Source organism: Abramis brama, assembly GCF_963993115.1.
Source record: "Abramis brama genome assembly, chromosome: 9".
In the NCBI taxonomy this organism is placed as follows: domain Eukaryota; kingdom Metazoa; phylum Chordata; class Actinopteri; order Cypriniformes; family Leuciscidae; genus Abramis; species Abramis brama.
The window spans coordinates 8591836-8613114 of NC_139971.1; the positions used below are offsets into that span (position 1 = coordinate 8591836).

A 21279-nucleotide genomic window follows, 5' to 3' on the forward strand; every position below is an offset into this window, starting at 1 on the left:
CTACAAAAATCATGTCAAGCATTTGAAGTTTCATTACACTTTTAATTTATAAAAAGAAAAAACTTGCAATCTTAATAAATGCAAGTACTGTAAGGCTGCATCATTATTGTAATATGTCAGCTGTCTGCCAGACAACCCATAGATGCTAATGGCTGACCCAGTGCACAAAGCTTGATTAAAAGCAGCCAAGAGGACAGATCTTACTATAATGTTTACACCTAATGAAGGCTTACTCTCATTCTACTGTCATAATGAGCTCTAAATCTATCCCATGTATGATTCTAAAGTCTTCAGACTCAAAGAACTGAAAACAATGGAGATCTATGAGCTTATAACAGCATCAATAAAATGTAATTGGTGGTAAGCTAAGGCAAGCATCACTAATGTGGCTCATACTTGGGGTTCAGAATTTGAATAGACCTCTAAAAGTATTAAACTTTCAAGCATAAAAAGAGCTATTATTTTACTATCATCTGGCAGATAATCATGCATCATTAACCCTTGAACGCATACCTTGAGTCTATAGTGATCAACGACATTGATAACTACCCTCCTCCTCATTCATTTTTTTTAAAGTTAGACATCAACTTTCTTGGTATTCCTTAATTAATTCATTATAAACCACACAATAATTCCTGTTTTCCCAATTCATTTTTTGTAAAAATTGTATAGGGTCTCTAACGACCCGAGTATTTAACGATAATGAATCTTTGATGACTGAGTAAGTGCAATTCACCTTTATTCCAAAAGGTGACAATGTCTGATACACAATGATTAACTGACATTTCACTCATATTTACTGTAGGCAGAAAACAAAAGAATAGCATGTATCATCGGCACAACTTGAAATGTACTGAAGTACTAAAAGTACTGAACGCAATCAAATATTAGTGTCACTGTCACTTGATGGTGGATCTGGTGAAGGATCTGGTGAAGAAGCTGTTAGCAATCAAAATATTGATGTTGAAAATTATAGTTTTGAGACTATGTTTGAGATCGTGAATATGAGCCAGATGCTGAATGTACTGGGGAATGAGCTCTGGCGAGGACAGTTATGATGGTATAAAACAAACATCTGCTCGAACTGAACCTTTCCAAGCTCCAAAAGGTAACAAAATATTCTTTATTTAATTCTTCTGTAATTGTTACTCTAATATCAAGGGAGTTTTATATTATCGCAAAATTAGAGATCCAAAAGAAGAACCACTGCCTTAAAAACTGGATAGCAACACCCTATAGCATTAAAGCAGCAAAGTTTGCATGGGCAAGCACCACTCACATTTTCTTCAGAAACTGTTTTATTTATTTTCTCAAACTTAAAGTTGACCGTAGAGGACTGAGCACTTCAGACAACAATTACATTGTCTATCCCTAAGCATTGTGGCTAAACATAGCACAAAGCCTCTTTAAGTTGAGTACGGCATAAGTTCCTTCCATGAGCAGTATCCATGATATAGCATACAAAGACACTTACTTAAGAGAAAACCCCTATTGAGGTTTTTAATTCTGACTGAGCAATTACATGAGTGGCACAGGGAAGACTCTAACTTGAGACGCTGAAGCCCCATTCTTTTTGACTCATCTGCATATCACAGCTTGCCACTGTGCTGCCTATTATTTCATGTCCTTATTCATTGTTACCTGCTGCATCACATAGTTCTTTCACATAGGCCCTTCACTTGCCACAGCCATGTGTGACATTGGTGGACTGGACAACCTAGTGGCAAACAGAGCCTGCCTGAAAGCACAGATTCAAGACGACAAGGAGATGAGGAAACAAAGGCGTACCCTAATTCTTCCCCAACTTGAAAACTGTACAAGGGTGCATGCAGCTATTCCCAAGGACTTTGAGGACATCTGTGAGAGGCAGCCCATTGGGAAAACATGCTTCCAACAGTTCCTCTTAGCCTCCAATCCAGAATACCTTGCCGCTGTAGAGTTCCTGGAGGAGCTGAATGGCTGCAATTTGGCAGGTGCTAAAGAAAAAGCCAAATTCTGCAAAGCTGACTCCAAAAGTTTCCTGTCTTATCTGACAGAGGACATTGTGGAGAAGTGTAAAGCCGTCTCTGAGAAGGACTTTGAGGAGGTGTTGATGGGGCAGGTGAAAGAAGCCATGCAAGAGTTTCTGAGAGGAAAACCTTTGAGTATCAGACTAGCCCATTCTTTGAGAGATTTGTGCAGTGGAAGGAATTCATGATTTTATCCATTAGGAATGGATTAGATCGTACCCAGTAGCCTGTGTAGTGATGTCAACAGAAAAGGCAAGTGATTTTAAACTAACAGTAATTTATTACATTTTAATTTTATAACCTCACTTGAGTTTGCAGCAAAAGCAAACTACAATGATCCAACTATCCAATCAATTCCTGTTGGACAAATTCCTGCCTACATTTTCCCTTGTTCAAGAAGACGTTTCAGTTGGATATACGTCACAGTAGGGTAGGAAAATCGTAACTTCATGCTCAGGATTCAATATGTTCAATATGCAGAAACAGCTACAGTAAGTAAGCTATTCATAGGTTGATTTCACCGAATATTTAATTACTGAGGTACTATCAAACATTGCTCTATTAGTTTCAGAAGCTGGCATGTCCACTGCCACCACACTTACCTGTGGTGTGAGTTTGGGGTGGAACTATCAGTTATTCCAATTAATGGAAGATGGGGAGAGTGTTCTGGAAATCCATTTGAATTACAGGCAATATTTTGCAGATTGCTTCACCTTTAAGACACAACTAAAGAGACAATACACAAGGTGAATATCCTTTGATGAACTGTGGAATACATTGGCCAAATGGTCCATTTATGTATGAACTGATTGTTTGTTCTTTAATGTCATTGTGAAGCATCCTTGAGCTTGGGAAAGGCGCTATATAAATTAAACATATTATTATTATTATTATTATTATTATTATTATTATTATTATTAAATGCCAACTGGAATAAAATCCCCAGGAAATAATACTCCTGATACCTTTGACATAATATTCAGTGCACATAATAAAATAATTCCTTAATCTGAATAGATTTTCAAGTGTGTATTCTTACTGCTGCTGCATCAAAAAAACAGTATTGTATTGTACAAAATCTAGAATCTAGCCCATCTTTCAAGTTCAATAACAGCAATGTTTCTCTTTTAATGTTTTTTTAAATTTCTCTCTCTGTACAGGTGTGTGCTTTTCAGGTCAAAAACACAGGTCAGATGTATGCCTGCAAGAAGCTGGACAAGAAACGCCTGAAGAAAAAAGGTGGGGAAAAGATGGCTCTACTGGAGAAACAAATCTTGGAGAAAGTGAACAGCCTGTTTCTGGTGAACCTGGCCTATGCATTTGACACAAAGACACACCTGTGTCTGGTCATGACTCTGATGAATGGAGGAGATCTGAAGTACAACATTTACCATATTGGGGAGAATGGCATTGAGATGGAGTGAATCATTCACTACACAGCTCAGATTACCACTGGTATCCTGCACCTACATGCTATGGATATTGTGTACCGTGACATGAAGCCAGAAAACGTCCTACTGGACAGTCAGGGCCAGTGCAGGTTGTCAACTGGGCCTAGCTGTGGAACTACCAAACGGGAAAACTATCTCTCAAAAGGTAAGGACAGGAAGATAAGAAAATATTATCTCCCTGGAAAATGTGGGAGGTGTAGGTGTAGACTAGTGGTTAATCTGAGCTGGTAGATGAAAAGTTTGAGGACTGAGCACCACGTATATATGTGGGCACCTGAAAAGGTAACTGCTGAGTCATAAAAAGTACTAAGTCCCAATACTACCCCCAATCATAAATGTGTGGTTACAGCTTTGCAGAGTACTTACTGATACTATAATGCTTAAACATGGCTAGCCAACCCTGTTTCTGGAGACTTCCTTCCTGCAGACTTTAGTTCCAACCCTGCTTCAACAGCCCTGCCTGTCATTTTCTGTCACTCTGAACACATTGATTAACTGGATCAGGTGTGGAGCTAAAGTGTGTGTGTTTGATTGGGGTTGAAGCTGAACTCCCAAGTAGTTCTCCAGGAGCTGGGTTGGCTATACCTGCGCAAAAGCAATATTTTCCAACCCTGTTCCTGGAGGCATACCCATTATTGAGCAGCCCCAGCTAGAAATTTTTTGTTCTAAAAATGTTCTAAGAACATTAGCATGTATTGTTCTATAAATGTTTTCAGCGGCTAGTTTTAGTTTTGTTCCCAGAATGTTCTTTTAAAAGTTTGGAGAACATTCTTTAAAAACATTATTAAAATGTTTAGTAGTAACATTCTTTTAACATTATTCTCTAACGTTCTTAGAAAGTTTTCAGCGGCTAGTTTTAGTTTTGTTCCCAGAATGTTCTTTTAAAAGTTTGGAGAACATTCTTTAAAAACATTATTAAAATGTTTAGTAGTAACATTCTTTTAACATTATTCTCTAATTTTCTCAGAACGTTTTCAGCGGGTAGTTTTATTTGTGTTCCCAGAATGTTTTTTTAAATGTTTAGAGAACATTTTCTAAAAACATTATTAAAATGTTTAGTAGTAACATTTTTATAACATTATTCTCTGACGTTCTTATAATGTTTTTAGCGTGTAGTTTTATTTTTGTTCCCAGAATGTTCTTATAAATGTTCGGATAACATTTTTTTAAAAACATTATTAAAATGTTTAGTAATAACGTTCTTATAACATTATTCTCTAATGTTCATAGAACGTTTTCAGCGGGTAGTTTTATTTTTGTTCCCAGAATGTTTTTTTAAATGTTTAGAGAACATTTTCTAAAAACATTATTAAAATGTTTAGTAATAACATTCTTATAACATTATTCTCTAACGTTCTTATAATGTTGTAAGCGGATAGTTTTATTTTTGTTCCCAGAATGTTCTTTTAAATGTTCGGATAACATTATTTAAAAACATTATTAAAATGTTTAGGTGTAACATTCTTACAACATTATTCTCTAACGTTCTTAGAAAGTTTTCAGGGGGTGTTTTTATTTTTGTTCCCAGAATGTTCTTTTAAAAGTTTAAAAATTTTTTTTACAACATTATAAAAATGTTTAATAATAATATTGTTAGAACATTATTTCTCCTAAAAGGTAGGATAACATTCTCTAAGAACACTCTAAAAATGTTTTGTGATGATGACCTTCTATAAATGTTTAATCATAACATTTTTAGAACATTATCCCTTTATTCTTATAAAGTTTTTAGCAGGAAGTTTTATTTTTATTCTTAGAACGTTCTTCTAAAAGTTAGGATAACATTCTCTAAAAATACTCTTAAAAATACTACTTAACATTCTTATAAATTTTTTAGTGGGAAGTTTTATTTTTGTTCCCAAAATGTTCTCTTAAACATAAAAAATGCTTAGCTATAACATTGTTAAAACATACAATTTTATTAATCTCTAAAATAAAACAAAAATCTAACAGGTTTATGAATGGCATTCACATAAATTATTAGAAGTTCTGCGTACAGTAGATGCCCAACATTAAATGAAGAACTCAGTAAAGTCCAATGTGCAATCACACGTCTTGACTGCTGTTTGCTCAGAGCGCTCATCATCAGTCTTTGGTTGTCTTGGTTCTTGCAGAAAAAGAATAAAGTCATCTGCATTAATAGGTGTTCTACTGTTCTTCTCTTCTTCTTTTTCAGCTGCTATCCCAGTTAGCAGAATTGAGCTCCATTCTCTGTGTGCATGGTAGAGTTTTTCCTCATAGCCTATAAAAGAAGATCATGCAACAGTGTAAACAAAAATAATACAAATACATATTACATATTAAGATCACAAGCAATATTGACTTTGAAAACTTTCAAAATTAGCCAGCCTAATTATTAATCAGAAATTAATTAGATTAGTTTATTTAAAAGTATAAATATGATACCTTATGAGTATCTATTTTGTTTCTGTAATTTAAAACATATACTTAATCCATTATATACATGTTAAAGGGATACTCCACTTTTTTTGGAAATAGGCTCATTTTATAACTCCCCCAGAGTTAAACAGTTGAGTTTTACCGTTTTCTAATCCATTCAGCCGAGTTTCTGATATTTAGAAGAATGTCAGTAACCAGACAGTTTCTGGTCTCATTGACTTCCATAGTATATATTTTTTCCTACTATGGAAGTCAATGAGACCAGAAACTGTCTGGTTACTGATATTCTTCCAAATATCAGAAACTCGGCTGAATGGATTCGAAAACGGTAAAACTCAACTGTTTAACTCTGGGGGAGTTGTAAAATGAGCCTATTTCCAAAAAAAGTGGAGTATCCCTTTAATAACACAACTAGAGGCTAAATTATTTTAACAAACTACAAACTTGGCTTGAGAAGTGTGAACCTCGAACTCAGGTAGCCTTGAGCACAGCTGCAGCATGTCACAGCACTGCCCACGATGCTTTTGCTCTGATGTAACAGCTCATTTTCATCAGTTATACTGTCTATGGATTGTTACATTTCTTACAGATTTCTGCTTGTTTTAAATCAGATACAGATAAAGTAGTACTGCATTTGAGATAGAACAATTTCTAGTGTGATTTAATCATACCTGTGAATCGTCTCTTTGCTATTAGCTAAGCTGTAAGTTTTAGTTACTTCAAAAGCAGAAAGAAAAATATGCTATAACTTCTGTTTCTTATTGAGAAATCACAGGACAGTGTTGACACTAACTTTTTGTGCTCCAGTAGGTTTCTGTGTGCGCACAATCTGCATGTTAAATGTGAGCTACTGTCTGTGCATATGAAAGCTTGTTTCCGCCATGGAATACAATTTTTAAAAAATAAGATCAAAAATAAAAAAATTGCGAATCACAATTCAAACTTTTTTTTCTCAGAAGTGCGAGATATAAACTTGCAATTGGCCGTTTGAAAGTCAGAATCACAGGATAAATTAGTAAAACCTGAGAAAAAAAAGCAATTCTGGCTTATTTTTTTTTTGCTGTCGTTTCTATATGAGAACATTAATGCACTTCATCAATACAGCTGCTCTGAGAGTCACTTCAGCAGCATTTTAGCTTCATTTGAGAAAAACTATCATCATATCATAAAACACAGAGAAACTCAAAGGTCTACACGGCAATCCGTCAAATAAAAGTTTGGTTTAACCTTTGAAGAACGTTTTGCTTAAATCATTACATTTTAAATAATTGGTTATAGCAATTTAATTAAACCATTCAAATGGAATCAAGAAAACAAAAAAAAATTTACTTTTGGGAGATGCGAGAGCGAAGTAGTCCAGTGATAATTAACAGGCAGCCATGGTTAATGCAATTTGCAAAGACCCGCCCCCTTTAGTTACTGTTGCTATGTCCAACAAGCCATGGCGCTCTCACGCCACACATCATATTGTCACGCAATGAAAAATACATTGCGGATCACAGAAAAAACGCTGAAACGTTTAAACGCAGAGACAAGACAGAGCAGGTTACTTTTGATATGAAAGTTGAAACAAAGTCTCAACGTTTAATTTGTGTAATTTTTTTAGGAAAAAAATATTTTTGGTAAAATAAAAATGTAAAAAATACCTGTCAATCAAACTCCCTCGAAGGGTGAATTCTGAGGGGAGTAAAAAAGACTTCAAAAAAGTGGACTTCAAAGATTTCTTATTCTGTAGCTCCCTGTGGGATTTTTTTGACAAGTCCATAAAAATGCATCCATCCATGATAAAAGTACTCCACACGGCTCTGGCAGGTTAATAAAGGCGAAAGGTGAAGCGAAGTGATGCGTTTGTGTAAGAAACATATCCATATTTTATATTTTAGGGCTGGGAATCGATTAAAAAAAGTAACTGATTATTTACACAATTTGCTGTAATTAAATGCAATTAATTGCATTTCCCCCAAGCTTGTAATCATCAATATTTAAACTTAGAATAACCTAATTAAACAACAAAAAGGAAAAAAAGGAACAGAAAATAGCCCTGTATTAAAATAATATTAAACATCAATATATCAATATATTATTATTTTCAATAATCAATCAACATAATAAATTTAACAATTTATTATTATAATTTTTTTTTTCTAATTATCAAAATAAAACATAGTCCTACAAAGCTATTATTACAAGAGCATGTGATCAGAGCAGGTAATTTTACCATTGTTGTCAGCATGACTATACCAGCTCAGTAGGGCTATTTCACAGAAGTCTACTACTGAGAAATTTCACGTTATTTGACTTTGCTTTTCCAGTGCATGATCGGTACATGATTGGAGCGTTTGGGCCGTTAACGACAGAGCAGAACGCGCAGCGCAAACACGGAGCAGAACATTGAGCAAAGAGCTCAATGTTTGCTCAGTGTTGTGTGTGTGTGTCAGTGCGCCGACACACACACACGGAATGGAGAGCGCGGAGCGGAAAAGACCCGGTCATGAAAGCTGCGCGAGAATAAAACCTGATCGCCGAACACGGAGGGGCGGGACGGCATATTTTGCAGCCTTTTCCGCAACAGGAAGTCATTAAAATGAGGCAAAAAAAGTGCTGCGTTAATTGCATTTTTTTTATAAACTCGTTAAGCATCTCAAATTAATCGCGAAGATTAACGTGTTAATTCCCCCAGCCCTACCATATTTATAATTTTATCGACTTAAATAACTAGCTTCCAGCAGACAGCCATATGCAAGTCAAATTACGCCCAAAGAGTTAGTCAACGCATCGATACGCATATGCGCCTGCAAGGCTACGCATCACTACACTTCGGCCGCCATATGCGTCTATGAGTAGAAAAATGTGTCGTCCCAGTTTTTGATACGCGACGCACCGTTGTATGCAATACTATGCGTTGTTGGTGGGGGCAAAACTGCAAGTTGCTTGCGTCCGACGTGTTGACTATAAAAGGCTCTTGTCGGTGCATGACATAGGAGTAGCATAAGCTTTGACGGCTCTCGCGGTTCAAACAAACAGGGCTAGGCAATAAATTCAAGCTCCTCCCACCTTTCTCTTTATATGATTCTCTTTAATGATCATTTTTCTAAAAATCTCTGTGGAAAGAAAGTCAGATATAAATCTGGGACAGATATAAATCTGGCACGAGGGAGAAAAAAATAGATCATTTTTATTTTGGAGTGCATTGTGCGTTTAAAATTGACTACGGTTTTATAAAATGCAGTGGATACTTACTAGTGATGGACTTGTTTCTCTGTTGGTGCCTGTTCTGCTCCGTAAACATTGGTCCAATGCTTGATCTTAAGAAAATGTAAAAAGTGTGTTAATGTGTGTTAACAGACTATTGATCTGGGTGACATAGGACCATTTTTTATGTTTTCCTTAAGTGTTAGGCTATATAAATCTGGAGAACCCTTACTAACATTAACCATGGTTTTGCTACACTAACTAAATGGTAATCAATTATTGTAATCAATCCACCATAAAAATATTGTTTCTACACTTTACTATAATAAAAACCATGGTTAATTTAGCAAAGGACCCTGGGAACATGTCCTAAAAAGAACAGCTCATCCAAAAAATAGACTCTCTATCGTTATTTACCGGTACTCCATGTTGTTCCAAAACTGTATGAATTTATTTTGTATAACCTTAATTAAGATATCTTGAGAAATGACTTCACTGTTTTTTTGTTTTTTTTTCATAAAATGGGTTCCAATGTTGTTTAATTCCCAACATTCTTGTGTTTCAGAGAAGTAAGTCATACAGGTTTGAAAATAATTTCATTTTGAAAGGACATTTATGTTATGTATAAAGACACAATGTTCTCAGTTCCCTCATTGTAAAGCTCCTATGCTGAGGTTTATTTTATTTTATTTTTTCAAAATGTTGCAAGTAAAATGTTCTAATTGTGTTAACTTGTCACATTAGAAGAACGTTTTATGAAGAACATTCAACATCTCATCTCTCAATGATATCCTCAAAACATTTCCCTAACGTGAATGTTCTTCTTTTGTTATCATGAAACATTGGGACAATGTTATATTGAGATCATTGTACAACTTTAACTTTAGCAACATTCCCAAAATATGCTCAAAATGTTGCAAGTAGAATGTTCTTCTTTTGTTATCATGAAACATTGGGAACATTTGTTTCCATAAAATGGGTTCCAATGTTGTTTTATTCCCAACATTCTTGTGTTTCACAGAAGTCATACAGGTTTGAAAATAATTTCATTTTGAAAGGACATTTATGTTTGGGTCAGCTAGGCCCATAAAAACTCATATCAAGAAGACAGGTACAATTTTGACTGGAGGGTTTGGACCAGTGTGCCTTTGAGCAGAGTTTACATGTTCTGCCTCTATTTCACGTGTATTTTACTATGACAATACTCACCGCAACTGAAGATCATGTGGCTGGATAATTTATTCCCAAAATTCCTGGATAATGGGAAACACACACATACAGCAATATTATTAGCTATTTGTATTTACTTACTAAAAGAGACATAAAAAGCTTGCAAATTTTTACTCACCAGCTCAAAAACATATTATGATGATGACTCATCATTTTGACGGTAACGTTAGGCCGATATCCCGCGATCATTCAAAAGCCTAGTTTTCATAGTGTGGGTCGAGTTCCTCTCTGTATAAAGACACAATGTTCTCAGTTCACTCATTGTAAAGCTCAGACTATGCTGAGGTTTATTTTTATTTATTTTTATCAAAAACTAACTTGGCTGACAATATTTAGCCTAACGTTACACATGCAGCCTGAAACATTGACATAATATCGATATTGCTCTAGTCGCATTTAAAATTAGCTTCTCAATTTAACACACTATATTTTGATGTAGCAGAATGTATTTTTATATAAAATAAAGTTATTTACCTTCCGCAGATTGCAATATGTCCGTTACACGTAGGCTACGTTGTTAAAATTCGTTGTCCATTTACATCCCGCAACTCGCTCAAAATAAAAATGTAACAGTACGATGCAAAATAATCCATGTTTTAAACAATGTAAAAGCCACAGAACCGAAGGAGGCTAGTACTGAAGATCCTCCCGAGCAGCAGCAGCGCGCACACACACACACTCTCACTCTAAAACAGACGAATATTCAAACTTCAAACTTGACCAGTAAAAGGCGCGCATAGCTGCCATTGGCCAGATTCCTGGATGACAGTCTGAATAGCCAATCATGCTCAAAACAACTCGAAGAGACAGCCAATAATGTGGTAACATTGCAATTACAGGAAAAGATTACATGTTTTAAAAGAAAGAATATGAAAAAAAATGTGCACGGCTATTTATTTAGTTGTATTTGTAAGCTGGCTGTTATATTTAATCAATTGGTTAAATGGTGTCTTCATTGCAGTGCATGATAAAAAATAAATAAACTTACAATAACATATAAATAATAATAATAAATTACACAAATAATATATACCATGTATAACAACATATATTTACCACTGCTCTGCCAAACAGCAGTTTAAAAGAGCAAACATATTATATATTAAACAGAGCAAACATTGCATATGTATAGGCTATTCATATACAATTCTGTATACCTACCTACATGAAAAACTAATGGATTATCCATGGTAACATTAGAGATACATTCATGTGACCCATAATGATCCTTTTGCACTTTAACAAAATATTGACCTTTCCTTTAGAAACACTCTTATGCCTAATAATGTCAACTTGCTTTTCACCCTGTGTGGCACAGTTACACAACCTGTTGGTTTAGGGTAAATCCTCTGTCCAACACAACACTTTGGTAACATTGGCATAATTCTATACAAGTTGCAACATATATCCCGGGTTTCACAGGCAAGGTTTAAGCCTGTAGTCCCAGACTAAAATGCACGTTTGAGCTGTTTTACCTGAAAGCAACTTGCACTGACATATCTTAAAATATGTCGGTGCCATTATTTTGTCTCAAGATGCACACCAGTAATGTTTCTTTTTCTTTTTTCTAAGGCACATTTTTAAAAGCTAATTAAATGCACTAAGGCCTAATCCTGGCTTAATCTAAACTCTGTGAAACCGGGTCTGGGTTAGAAATTAAGGGTTAAGGTTAACCCTAACCCTAACCCTTGTCTACAGACTTTTATTTAACAGCATGGATACTCCAAGGTGTTGACTGCAGTGGTTAGGCCTTTAGCGTTGATACAGGACGAATAACTTCTTACTGTGACAGTCTGTAATGTATTTTAGCAAAGAGTGTTTGTATGGATTGTCCCTAATTAAGCTAGAGCTATTGGTGCATTCAAGTCATGTCATAAAGATCGTATTTACAAGTTGAACGCCACCACAATGATGAGAATATGAGTAGGAAGCTCAGGATTTTCTTTAACCCCGATCTTGAAGAGTTAGGGGTGTGTCAGTGGGAAACATTGTGGGATACCACTATACTTAGGTATTCAGCAGTGACAATGAAGTAAGCTAATGCCTGCACAAAATATGATAGCATTAATATGTAACAGTATAATATGTGATGATAAAGTTTACAGTGGCTTCATTAATTTAAAACATTAAACAAAATTGTAAAACCTCATGAATACAAACTTCCCAGGAGGACTTAAATGCACCATATGTTCCATCGTGAACCCTGTTGGCCTGCTGTCAGACCAGCAAGCTCAATTTAACAATAATTGTGTAGTTTGATTGCTAAATGTTACATTTAAAATGTTCTAGTTTTGTTAACACGTCACATTACAAGAATTTTTTTTAAAAACACTCATCATCTCAGGTCTCAGTGATATCCTCAAAACATTTTACGAACGTTGATTTGATAATGTTCCTCCTCTGTTATTATGGAACATTGTGCCAATGTTTTACTGAGAACATTATATAATCTGTTATCTCAACAACATCCTCAAAACATCCTTAAAATGTTGCAATTAAAATGTTCTAATTGTGTTAACACATAACATTACAAGAACGTTTTATAAAGAACATTCAACATCTCATCTCTCAATGATATCCTCAAAACATTTTCCTAATGTGACAGAGAGAATGTTCTTCTTTTGTTATGACAAAACATTGGGACAATGTTATATTGAGATCATTGTACAAACTTTAACTTTAACAACATTCCCAAAATATGCTCAAAATGTTGCAAGTAGAATGTTCTTCTTTTGTTATCATGAAACATTGGGACAATGTTATATTGAGATCATTGTACAAACTTTAACTTTAGCAACATTCCCAAAATATGCTCAAAATGTTGCAAGTAAAATGTTCTAATTGTGTTAACTCGTCACATTAGAAGAACATTTTATAAAGAACAATAAACATCTCATCTCTCAATGATATCCTCAAAACATTCTACAAATGTGACAGAGAGAACGTTCTTCTTTTGTTATGACAAAACATTAAGACAACGTTATTTTGAGATCATTGTACAAACTTTAACTTAAACAACATTCCCAAAATATGCTCAAAATGTTGCAAATAAAATGTTATAATTTTGTTAACTCGTCACATTAAAATAACGTTTTATAAAGAACAATAAACATCTCATCTCTCAATGGTATCCTCAAAACATTTTCCTAATGTGACAGAGAGAATTGTTCTTCTTTTGGTTTTATGAAACATTGGGACAATGTTATATTGAGATCATTGTACAAACTTGAACTTTAATAACATTCCCAAAATATCCTCAAAATGTTGCAAGTAGAATGCTCTTCTTTTGTTATCATGAAACATTGGGACAATGTTATTTTAAGATCATTGTCCAAACTTTAACTTTAACAACATTCCCAAAATATGCTCAAAATGTTGCAAATAAAATGTTCTAATTGTGTTAACTCGTCACATTAGAAGAACGTTTTATGAAGAACATTCAACATCTCATCTCTCAATGATATCCTCAAAACATTTTCCTAACGTGACAGAGAGAACGTTCTTCTTTTGTTTTTATGAAACATTGGGACAATGTTATATTGAGATCATTGTACAAACTTTAACTTTAACAACATTCCCAAAATATGCTCAAAATGTTGCAAGTAGAATGTTCTTCTTTTGTTATCATGAAACATTGGGACAATGTTATATTGAGATCATTGTACAAACTCTAACTTTAGCAACATTCCCAAAATATGCTCAAAATGTTGCAAGTAGAATGTTCTTCTTTTGTTATCATGAAACATTGGGACAATGTTATATTGAGATCATTGTACAAACTTTAACTTTAACAACATTCCCAAAATATGCTCAAAATGTTGCAGGTAAAATGTTCTAATAGTGTTAACTCGTCACATTAAAATAACGTTTTATAAAGAACATTCAACCTCTCATCTCTCAATGATATCCTCAAAACATTTTCCTAATGTGACAGAGAGAATGTTCCTCTTTTGTTTTTATGAAACATTGGGACAATGTTATATTGAGATCATTGTACAAACTCTAACTTTAGCAACATTCCCAAAATATGCTCAAAATGTTGCAAGTAGAATGTTCTTCTTTTGTTATCATGAAACATTGGGACAATGTTATATTGAGATCATTGTACAAACTTTAACTTTAACAACATTTCCAAAATATGCTCAAAATGTTGCAGGTAAAATGTTCTAATTGTGTTAACTCGTCACATTAGAAGAACGTTTTATAAAGAACATTCAACATATCATCTCTCAATGATATCCTCAAAATATTCTACAAATGTGACAGAGAGAATGTTCTTCTTTTGTTTTTATGAAACATTGGGACAATGTTATATTGAGATCATTGTACAAACTTTAACTTTAGCAACATTCCCAGAATATGCTCAAAATGTTGCAAGTGGAATGTTCTTCTTTTGTTATCATGAAACATTGGGACAATGTTATATTGATATCATTGTACAAACTTTAACTTTAGCAACATTCCCAAAATATGCTCAAAATGTTGCAAGTAAAATGTTCTAATTGTGTTAACTCGTCACATTAGAAGAACGTTTTATAAAGAACAATAAACATCTCATCTCTCAATGATATCCTCAAAACATTCTACAAATGTGACAGAGAGAACGTTCTTCTTTTGTTATGACAAAACATTAAGACAACGTTATTTTGAGATCATTGTACAAACTTTAACTTAAACAACATTCCCAAAATATGCTCAAAATGTTGCAAATAAAATGTTCTAATTGTGTTAACTCGTCACATTAAAAGAACGTTTTATAAAGAACAATAAACATCTCATCTCTCAATGATATCCTCAAAACATTTTCCTAATGTGACAGAGAGAATGTTCCTCTTTTGTTTTTATGAAACATTGGGACAATGTTATTTTGAGATCATTGTACAAACTTTAACTTTAACAACATTCCCAAAATATGCTCAAAATGTTGCAGGTAAAATGTTCTAATTGTGTTAACTCGTCACATTAGAAGAACGTTTTATAAAGAACAATAAACATCTCATCTCTCAATGATATCCTCAAAACATTTTCCTAACGTGACAGAGAGAACATTCTTCTTTTGTTATGACAAAACATTAAGACAACGTTATTTTGAGATCATTGTACAAACTTTAACTTTAACAACATTCCCAAAATATGCTCAAAATGTTGCAAGTAAAATGTTCTAATTGTGTTAACTCGTCACATTAGAAGAACGTTTTATAAAGAACATTCAACATATCATCTCTCAATGATATCCTCAAAATATTCTACAAATGTGACAGAGAGAATGTTCTTCTTTTGTTTTTATGAAACATTGGGACAATGTTATATTGAGATCATTGTACAAACTTTAACTTTAACAACATTCCCAAAATATTCTCAAAATGTTGCAAATAAAATGTTATAATTTTGTTAACTCGTCACATTAAAATAACGTTTTATAAAGAACATTCAACATCTCATCTCTCAATGATATCCTCAAAACGTTTTCCTAACGTGACAGAGAGAACGTTCTTCTTTCGTTATAATGAAACATAGGGACAATGATATTTTGAGATCATAGTACAACTTGTTATTTCAGAAACATTCCCAAAACATCTTTTGAATGTTGCAGTTAAAATGTTATATCTTAGTTTTCATATAACGTTATAGGAACATTTTTTAAAATGAGAAAACATCCTTAAAATGTTCAGTAAACATTACATTCAAATGTTTTCTTTAGAACATTAACCAAACTTGTAGGGAATGTTAGCGAAAGTTCTGAGAACGTTCCCTGCTAGCTGGGGCAGTTGTGAGCAGAATATGAACCAACATCAACTGGCATGGGAGACGTGCACACAAGGACACCAAAGACTGCAGCCACTAGCGTCATTTGCTAGCACGCCAGAGAAGTGAGGTTTACTTGCACAGCTCTTGCCTAGCTGGCCTCCATTACACCAGCAGTACACTTTTTGGATGTACACATTTCACATCTCATTTATCTGACCCATCTATGAAGTCTCCACTAGCAAACTGATGAGTTGCATCAGATGAGCTTGATTAGAAAGAGTTTGAAAATGTGTTAGCTGTATGCAAAAATAACATGTCCACTGAGGTACTTACTTTGCGATGTTCTGTACAGTATAGTATGAATGTGTCTAGTATAAATGGAATCCGGACATACTTCATTTGTCATGTTGTCATTGTCACATTAACAAATATTTTTGCCAGGGGTACCATAAAACATTGAATAAGCCCTTGGTAATGCTAATCACAGTATTACCCAAAGCTGGCATCTGGGTTGGCACAGCACACCCTTACAAAGGGTTTGACTTAAGTCCCTGGAGATACTGGTTAAATGGAAAGAGACTGTTTTTGTGTCTGTTTCAGTAATCTCTTCTGAAATGGGATTTTAGTGAGGATGAAGAAAAGGTCAAAGAGTTTGTACCATTATAGATGGCTTTAAATATGATTTGAAATGCTTTTTCAGGTGGCTTCAAGAAGGCTGAATGGTTTTTCTCATAACCCTTCTTGTTGTCTTTTCCATCGTAGGCTGGCACCAAGGGGTATATGGCGCCAGAGATCCTGAAGCGTGAACCATATCTTACGTCAGTGGACTGGTGGGCCTTGGTCTATAGCATCTATGAGATGGTGGCCAGCCGTCTGCCCTTTAGAGATCACAAAGAGAAGGTTACTAAAGAAGAGATGGTAAGGAGAACTCTTGTAGACGAGTGCAAATTTGAACACGAAAATTTTGATGCCCCCTCCAAGGACATCATCAGTCTTTTTCTGAAAAAGAACACTGAAGACCATCTCGGCTGCAAGTAAGTGGCAGCATTTCTGTGTTTCATGGCAAGGGGACACACTGTTTCCACTCTAGGTCATTATTAGGACATGGTCAGTCCAACTGCCCTCCGCGTGCCAACAGAGGAGCAGAAGCTTTACTCTGTCAGCAAATTTAAGCCAGTGTGGCAGCAAATCGAAGAAACAGGCTGTTTCTGTCAGCCTTTCTCATTGAGAGCAGTGGTTTTGGAGCCGCAGCACTAGGTTTGGATGGAGCAAAGCATGAATGTTAAAACAAAATAGCTTTGAGTCTTTTTTCATTCTGTGGGTGAAGACACCAAAAGATTTAATACCAGCTCCGTTGCTCATAGGTTTAAATTACATTTTAACATATAATACTATTCCTTATGTCAGTTGCTGAAACTATTTCAAGCCATTACAATTTTTATTTGAATCCTGTTATTGGAACACTTTCACCCAAAAGTGAAACATTTGTCATTATTTACTCACCCTTATGGCAGCCCAAATCCAATTATTCCCATTGAACACAGAAGGAGAATTGTTTTAAGAATCTTTATGCAGCTCCTGTCACATCTGTCAAAAATGGCCAAAAACCATAAAATCTAATCAATATAAGTAGTCAATATGACTCATGTGCTGTTGAGTCTTCTGAAGTCATTTCATAGTTTTGAATGAACAGACTGAAATTTAAGTTATTATTCACTGACAATCTTCAGCTCTCAAATCAAACATGGTGCCGACAGATGTGTCACACCAGATTTAATGTCAATGGGTTTAGATATGTGACACCCTGTATGTATAGTCACAGGAATATTTTTTTTTTCTTCATGTATTTGATTTATTTTATTGTGTTTATGATATTGTTTCAATTACTGTTATTATGCTGGACTTGTGATGCGTAATACCTTCAGTGGACAGTAGGGGGAGACAATGTGCTGATCATGTGGGTAACTATGGCTGTGTCCAAATTCAGGGTCTGCATCCTCCTTAGGATCCTTCCTACCCGGTTGAAGGAGGAGGGATCCTCCGACGACCGCAAAACCCGGAAATCGGTGTTTGTGAACTTGGACAGCCTACCCTTCTTTCAGTTCCCTCCCTTACCCGTTGCTCATATCCTGTCGCCTAGCAACCGGAGCTTTATAAACACTTCTGTCTGCTCTTTCGTCCCTAGAAGCGTTAAAAACAGCTTCAATCACTAACAAATTAGCTGTGTGTAATAATTACTATAAGGGGATATTCACACAGGCCGTAAGGAAGAAGCTAGTTTACGAAAGTAATGTTTTTTTTTTTACATAAACGTACAAATGTAAAAAAATGCTTAACGCTAAAACAAAATGCCTGACTAGACAACCACTGAAAAAATATATTTATAAATATATATAAATTTATAAATATATTTTTTTGAAAAGACAGTTTTAAAAAAACTTACATCGAAAAGCATACTCCTCTCCCACTCCGCTACCATGGCTACCACTCGCTTCGTCCGCCATTACGCTCTGCCGAAAAGAATTATGGGATAGGTAGGACAGGAAAGGATCCACCACACCCATCCTTCCAATTCGGGGAAAAGGAGGACGTATTTGTGGGCCGCATTTGAAGGATCCTACGAATTTGGACAGCCTTCGTCGCGGCGCTGTGACGTAACATCCTTCAAATGAGTACTCCGAAGGATGTAGACCCTGAATTTGGACACAGCCTATGAGTCGCGGAGAAGCAGCCGCCATTACAAGAGCGACTCCGACTCGTTACTGATAACAGCACAACTGTGTCTGTCTCATTGTTTTGCCAAACAGAATTAACTTACTGCAGCACCGCCAGTCGGACGGCGGGCGTGCTACATATACAAGGCCTGCAAAACCCAATGACCTTTGATGTCATCGACGTCCAACCTGCAGTATTGGCTCCACTTTTGATTTGATTTGCGACAGAGGGGAAGATTGTCAGTATAAAATGACTTTGGTCTATTTATCACAATGCTGTTGCATGGCTTCAAAAGACACTTTAGAACCAGCTAATCAAGGTCTTCAGGATTACTAGAAACTTCCAGGCAGGTGTTTTGGAGATAGTTGGAGCTATAGTCTGTAGGACAGTGGCCCTCCAGGAGTTGAGTTAGTGCTTTAATATTTTTGGCTAAGAAAACTGTAGGTAAACTTAATGCTGCAATCATAAATTTATCCATATATGCCTTATTTCTGACTGTAAACTGTTTTTTGTTTTTGTTTTTTTTTGCCCACAGGGATGACCCTCGGAAACATGAGATCTTCAAATCCACCAACAGCCGAGGCTGGAGATAGGAGGGAGATCCTATTTAGATGACCCAAATAGGAAGAAATTGGGGACTGGATGATCATGGTGATGAGCAAAAATCCAAATCTTGCACTCTTCTGTGACAAAATAAGAATATATTGCACAACAAAACAAATGGTTTTATTAACTAATTTAACTAACCCCGAAATATTTTTGCAGGTGGTCTCAAACTTTATGACCTAAATGTATATTTTTACAGTCACAGATCTCAGTGACTGATGCTTTACTGATGCATGAATTTTAGCATGTTTCCTGGGGACATCTTAAACAGTTTGACATGAGACATTATTAGTCGCTTACTTGATATTTATCTGTATGCTCTGAACGACTATGTTTTTTACCATGTCTATACTTTATTTTTTCCTCATATACAGAAGTCTGATCGAAAAGAAACACCTAATGGCTAAATGAAAAAATATCTTAATGTCTTTAATGTCTGTGTGAATTGCTGTGTCAGTTATGATAAGGTCCCTTTAGTAATAAACCGGCCATTAAAACAACACCAGAGCTCAGTGGAAAGTTCTGCCACTGGCTTGCAGTACCGACACGCTTGTCAAACAGACGCCACTTCCAAACACTCTTGAGGATACAGAATCTACTGATTGCTATATGAACAGCAGAGGTCACTGTTCACAATGAGATACTGCTGTATATTAGGCGGGAAAATGACTTAGATGAGCAACTGCACTGATAAACTCATCCATGGTGAAGAAAGTTTATCCATTTCAAAGGAATTCATTTTTTATGTGAGCTGTTAAATATTTTAGCTGTGTTCATAAGTAGATTATCATAAATCCTGTTCTTGTCATGGGGGGATTAAATGAAATACGATGAAGGATGGGGTCAGGCACGGCATGGGAAAGAGGCTTGTGGCTTTGGACAGGGTGCAGATATTTGCCCTTCTCCTCCATGTTCCTGGATGACACCTCAGCTGTGTGATAAACAAGCTCTCCTGAGACGGGTGGAAATCTCTGGGTGTGGCCCGGCCAGACAGACTCAGACCCACTGCGCTGCACCCTGCACCACATGCTCAAGTGTTTTGTCCCCGGCTAACGGGAACCAACTGAAATAGCCAGTGGTTTCATTAGGAAAACAAGCCTCGTCTGTTTGTATTATGGGCAAAGGTTGACGTTATTAAATGTGAATATTTTTATGCTGCTTTTCTCTTCATCATGCCACAGACTGTTCCGTTATTGGAATGTGTGCCTGAACGTGTCTGGGTCTCTTTTATCCATGCACATGGTTATTTTCAAAAATGTACAGTATGTGCCCTCATAATCTTTAATCAAAATAACTTCCCCGTCCTCTTACAGTGACATCTCTTCACTGATGACGTGTTTACTGGCGTGAATGCGGAATTCATGAGATCATCACAGCCATAGCAAACCACAACGATCCAATGATCCAATTAATTCCTGATGGACAAAATCAAGTGCTGTCCTGCATTTTATTATATTTTGACCACTGAAATAGAAAATGTCCCTGGGATCCATTTCAGAAATCTGGTCACCTTGAAGTTGACCAGAAACAAAGTTGCAATAGTCCCTATTGTGAAGTATATTTGAGGGAAACAGCTTCTCAAACAATAAATAATGTAGGGTGGGACTTGATTTTGACCATCAGGAATTGAGTGAATCGTTGGATGTTGTGGTTTGTTATTGCTGTGATTTCATGTGAGTGACAGGTTGCCCCGCCCTCGCACCAGTAAGCGCATCACCAGAGAAGAGATGTCGCTGCAAAAAGGAGGGTAAGTTATTTTGATTGAAGATTACAAGGGTGCATGAATTAAAATAATAATAATGATGTGCACAGATAAATAATTTACAATAAAATACTGCAATATTCCATAATTTTTTTTGTCTTTTTGACTTTAAGTTCTTCATGGCTAAAGTAGCGACGTACAATGAAGTAATCAGTGTGACTTGCAG

At 35.6% G+C, this 21279-nt stretch overlaps 1 protein-coding gene and 1 long non-coding RNA gene across 2 annotated transcripts; one reads left to right on the plus strand and one right to left on the minus strand.

Moving 5' to 3' along the window:
* Window positions 1-1690: 1690 nt before the first annotated feature.
* Window positions 1691-19391, plus strand: grk7b (G protein-coupled receptor kinase 7b; the record flags this gene model as incomplete). The annotated part of the gene is given in 8 exon segments (XM_084125161.1): window positions 1691-2138; window positions 2141-2224; window positions 3168-3430; window positions 3434-3555; window positions 3557-3605; window positions 16793-17064; window positions 19281-19318; window positions 19321-19391. Coding segments are annotated over 8 exon segments (1347 nt in total).
* Window positions 5356-11009, minus strand: LOC311089948. Its single transcript, XR_014607805.1, has 5 exons — window positions 10757-11009; window positions 10401-10510; window positions 10262-10305; window positions 9101-9165; window positions 5356-5702 (listed from the first exon to the last, which is right to left on the minus strand). It is a non-coding gene; the product is annotated as an uncharacterized lncRNA (long non-coding RNA).
* Window positions 19392-21279: the final 1888 nt, after the last annotated feature.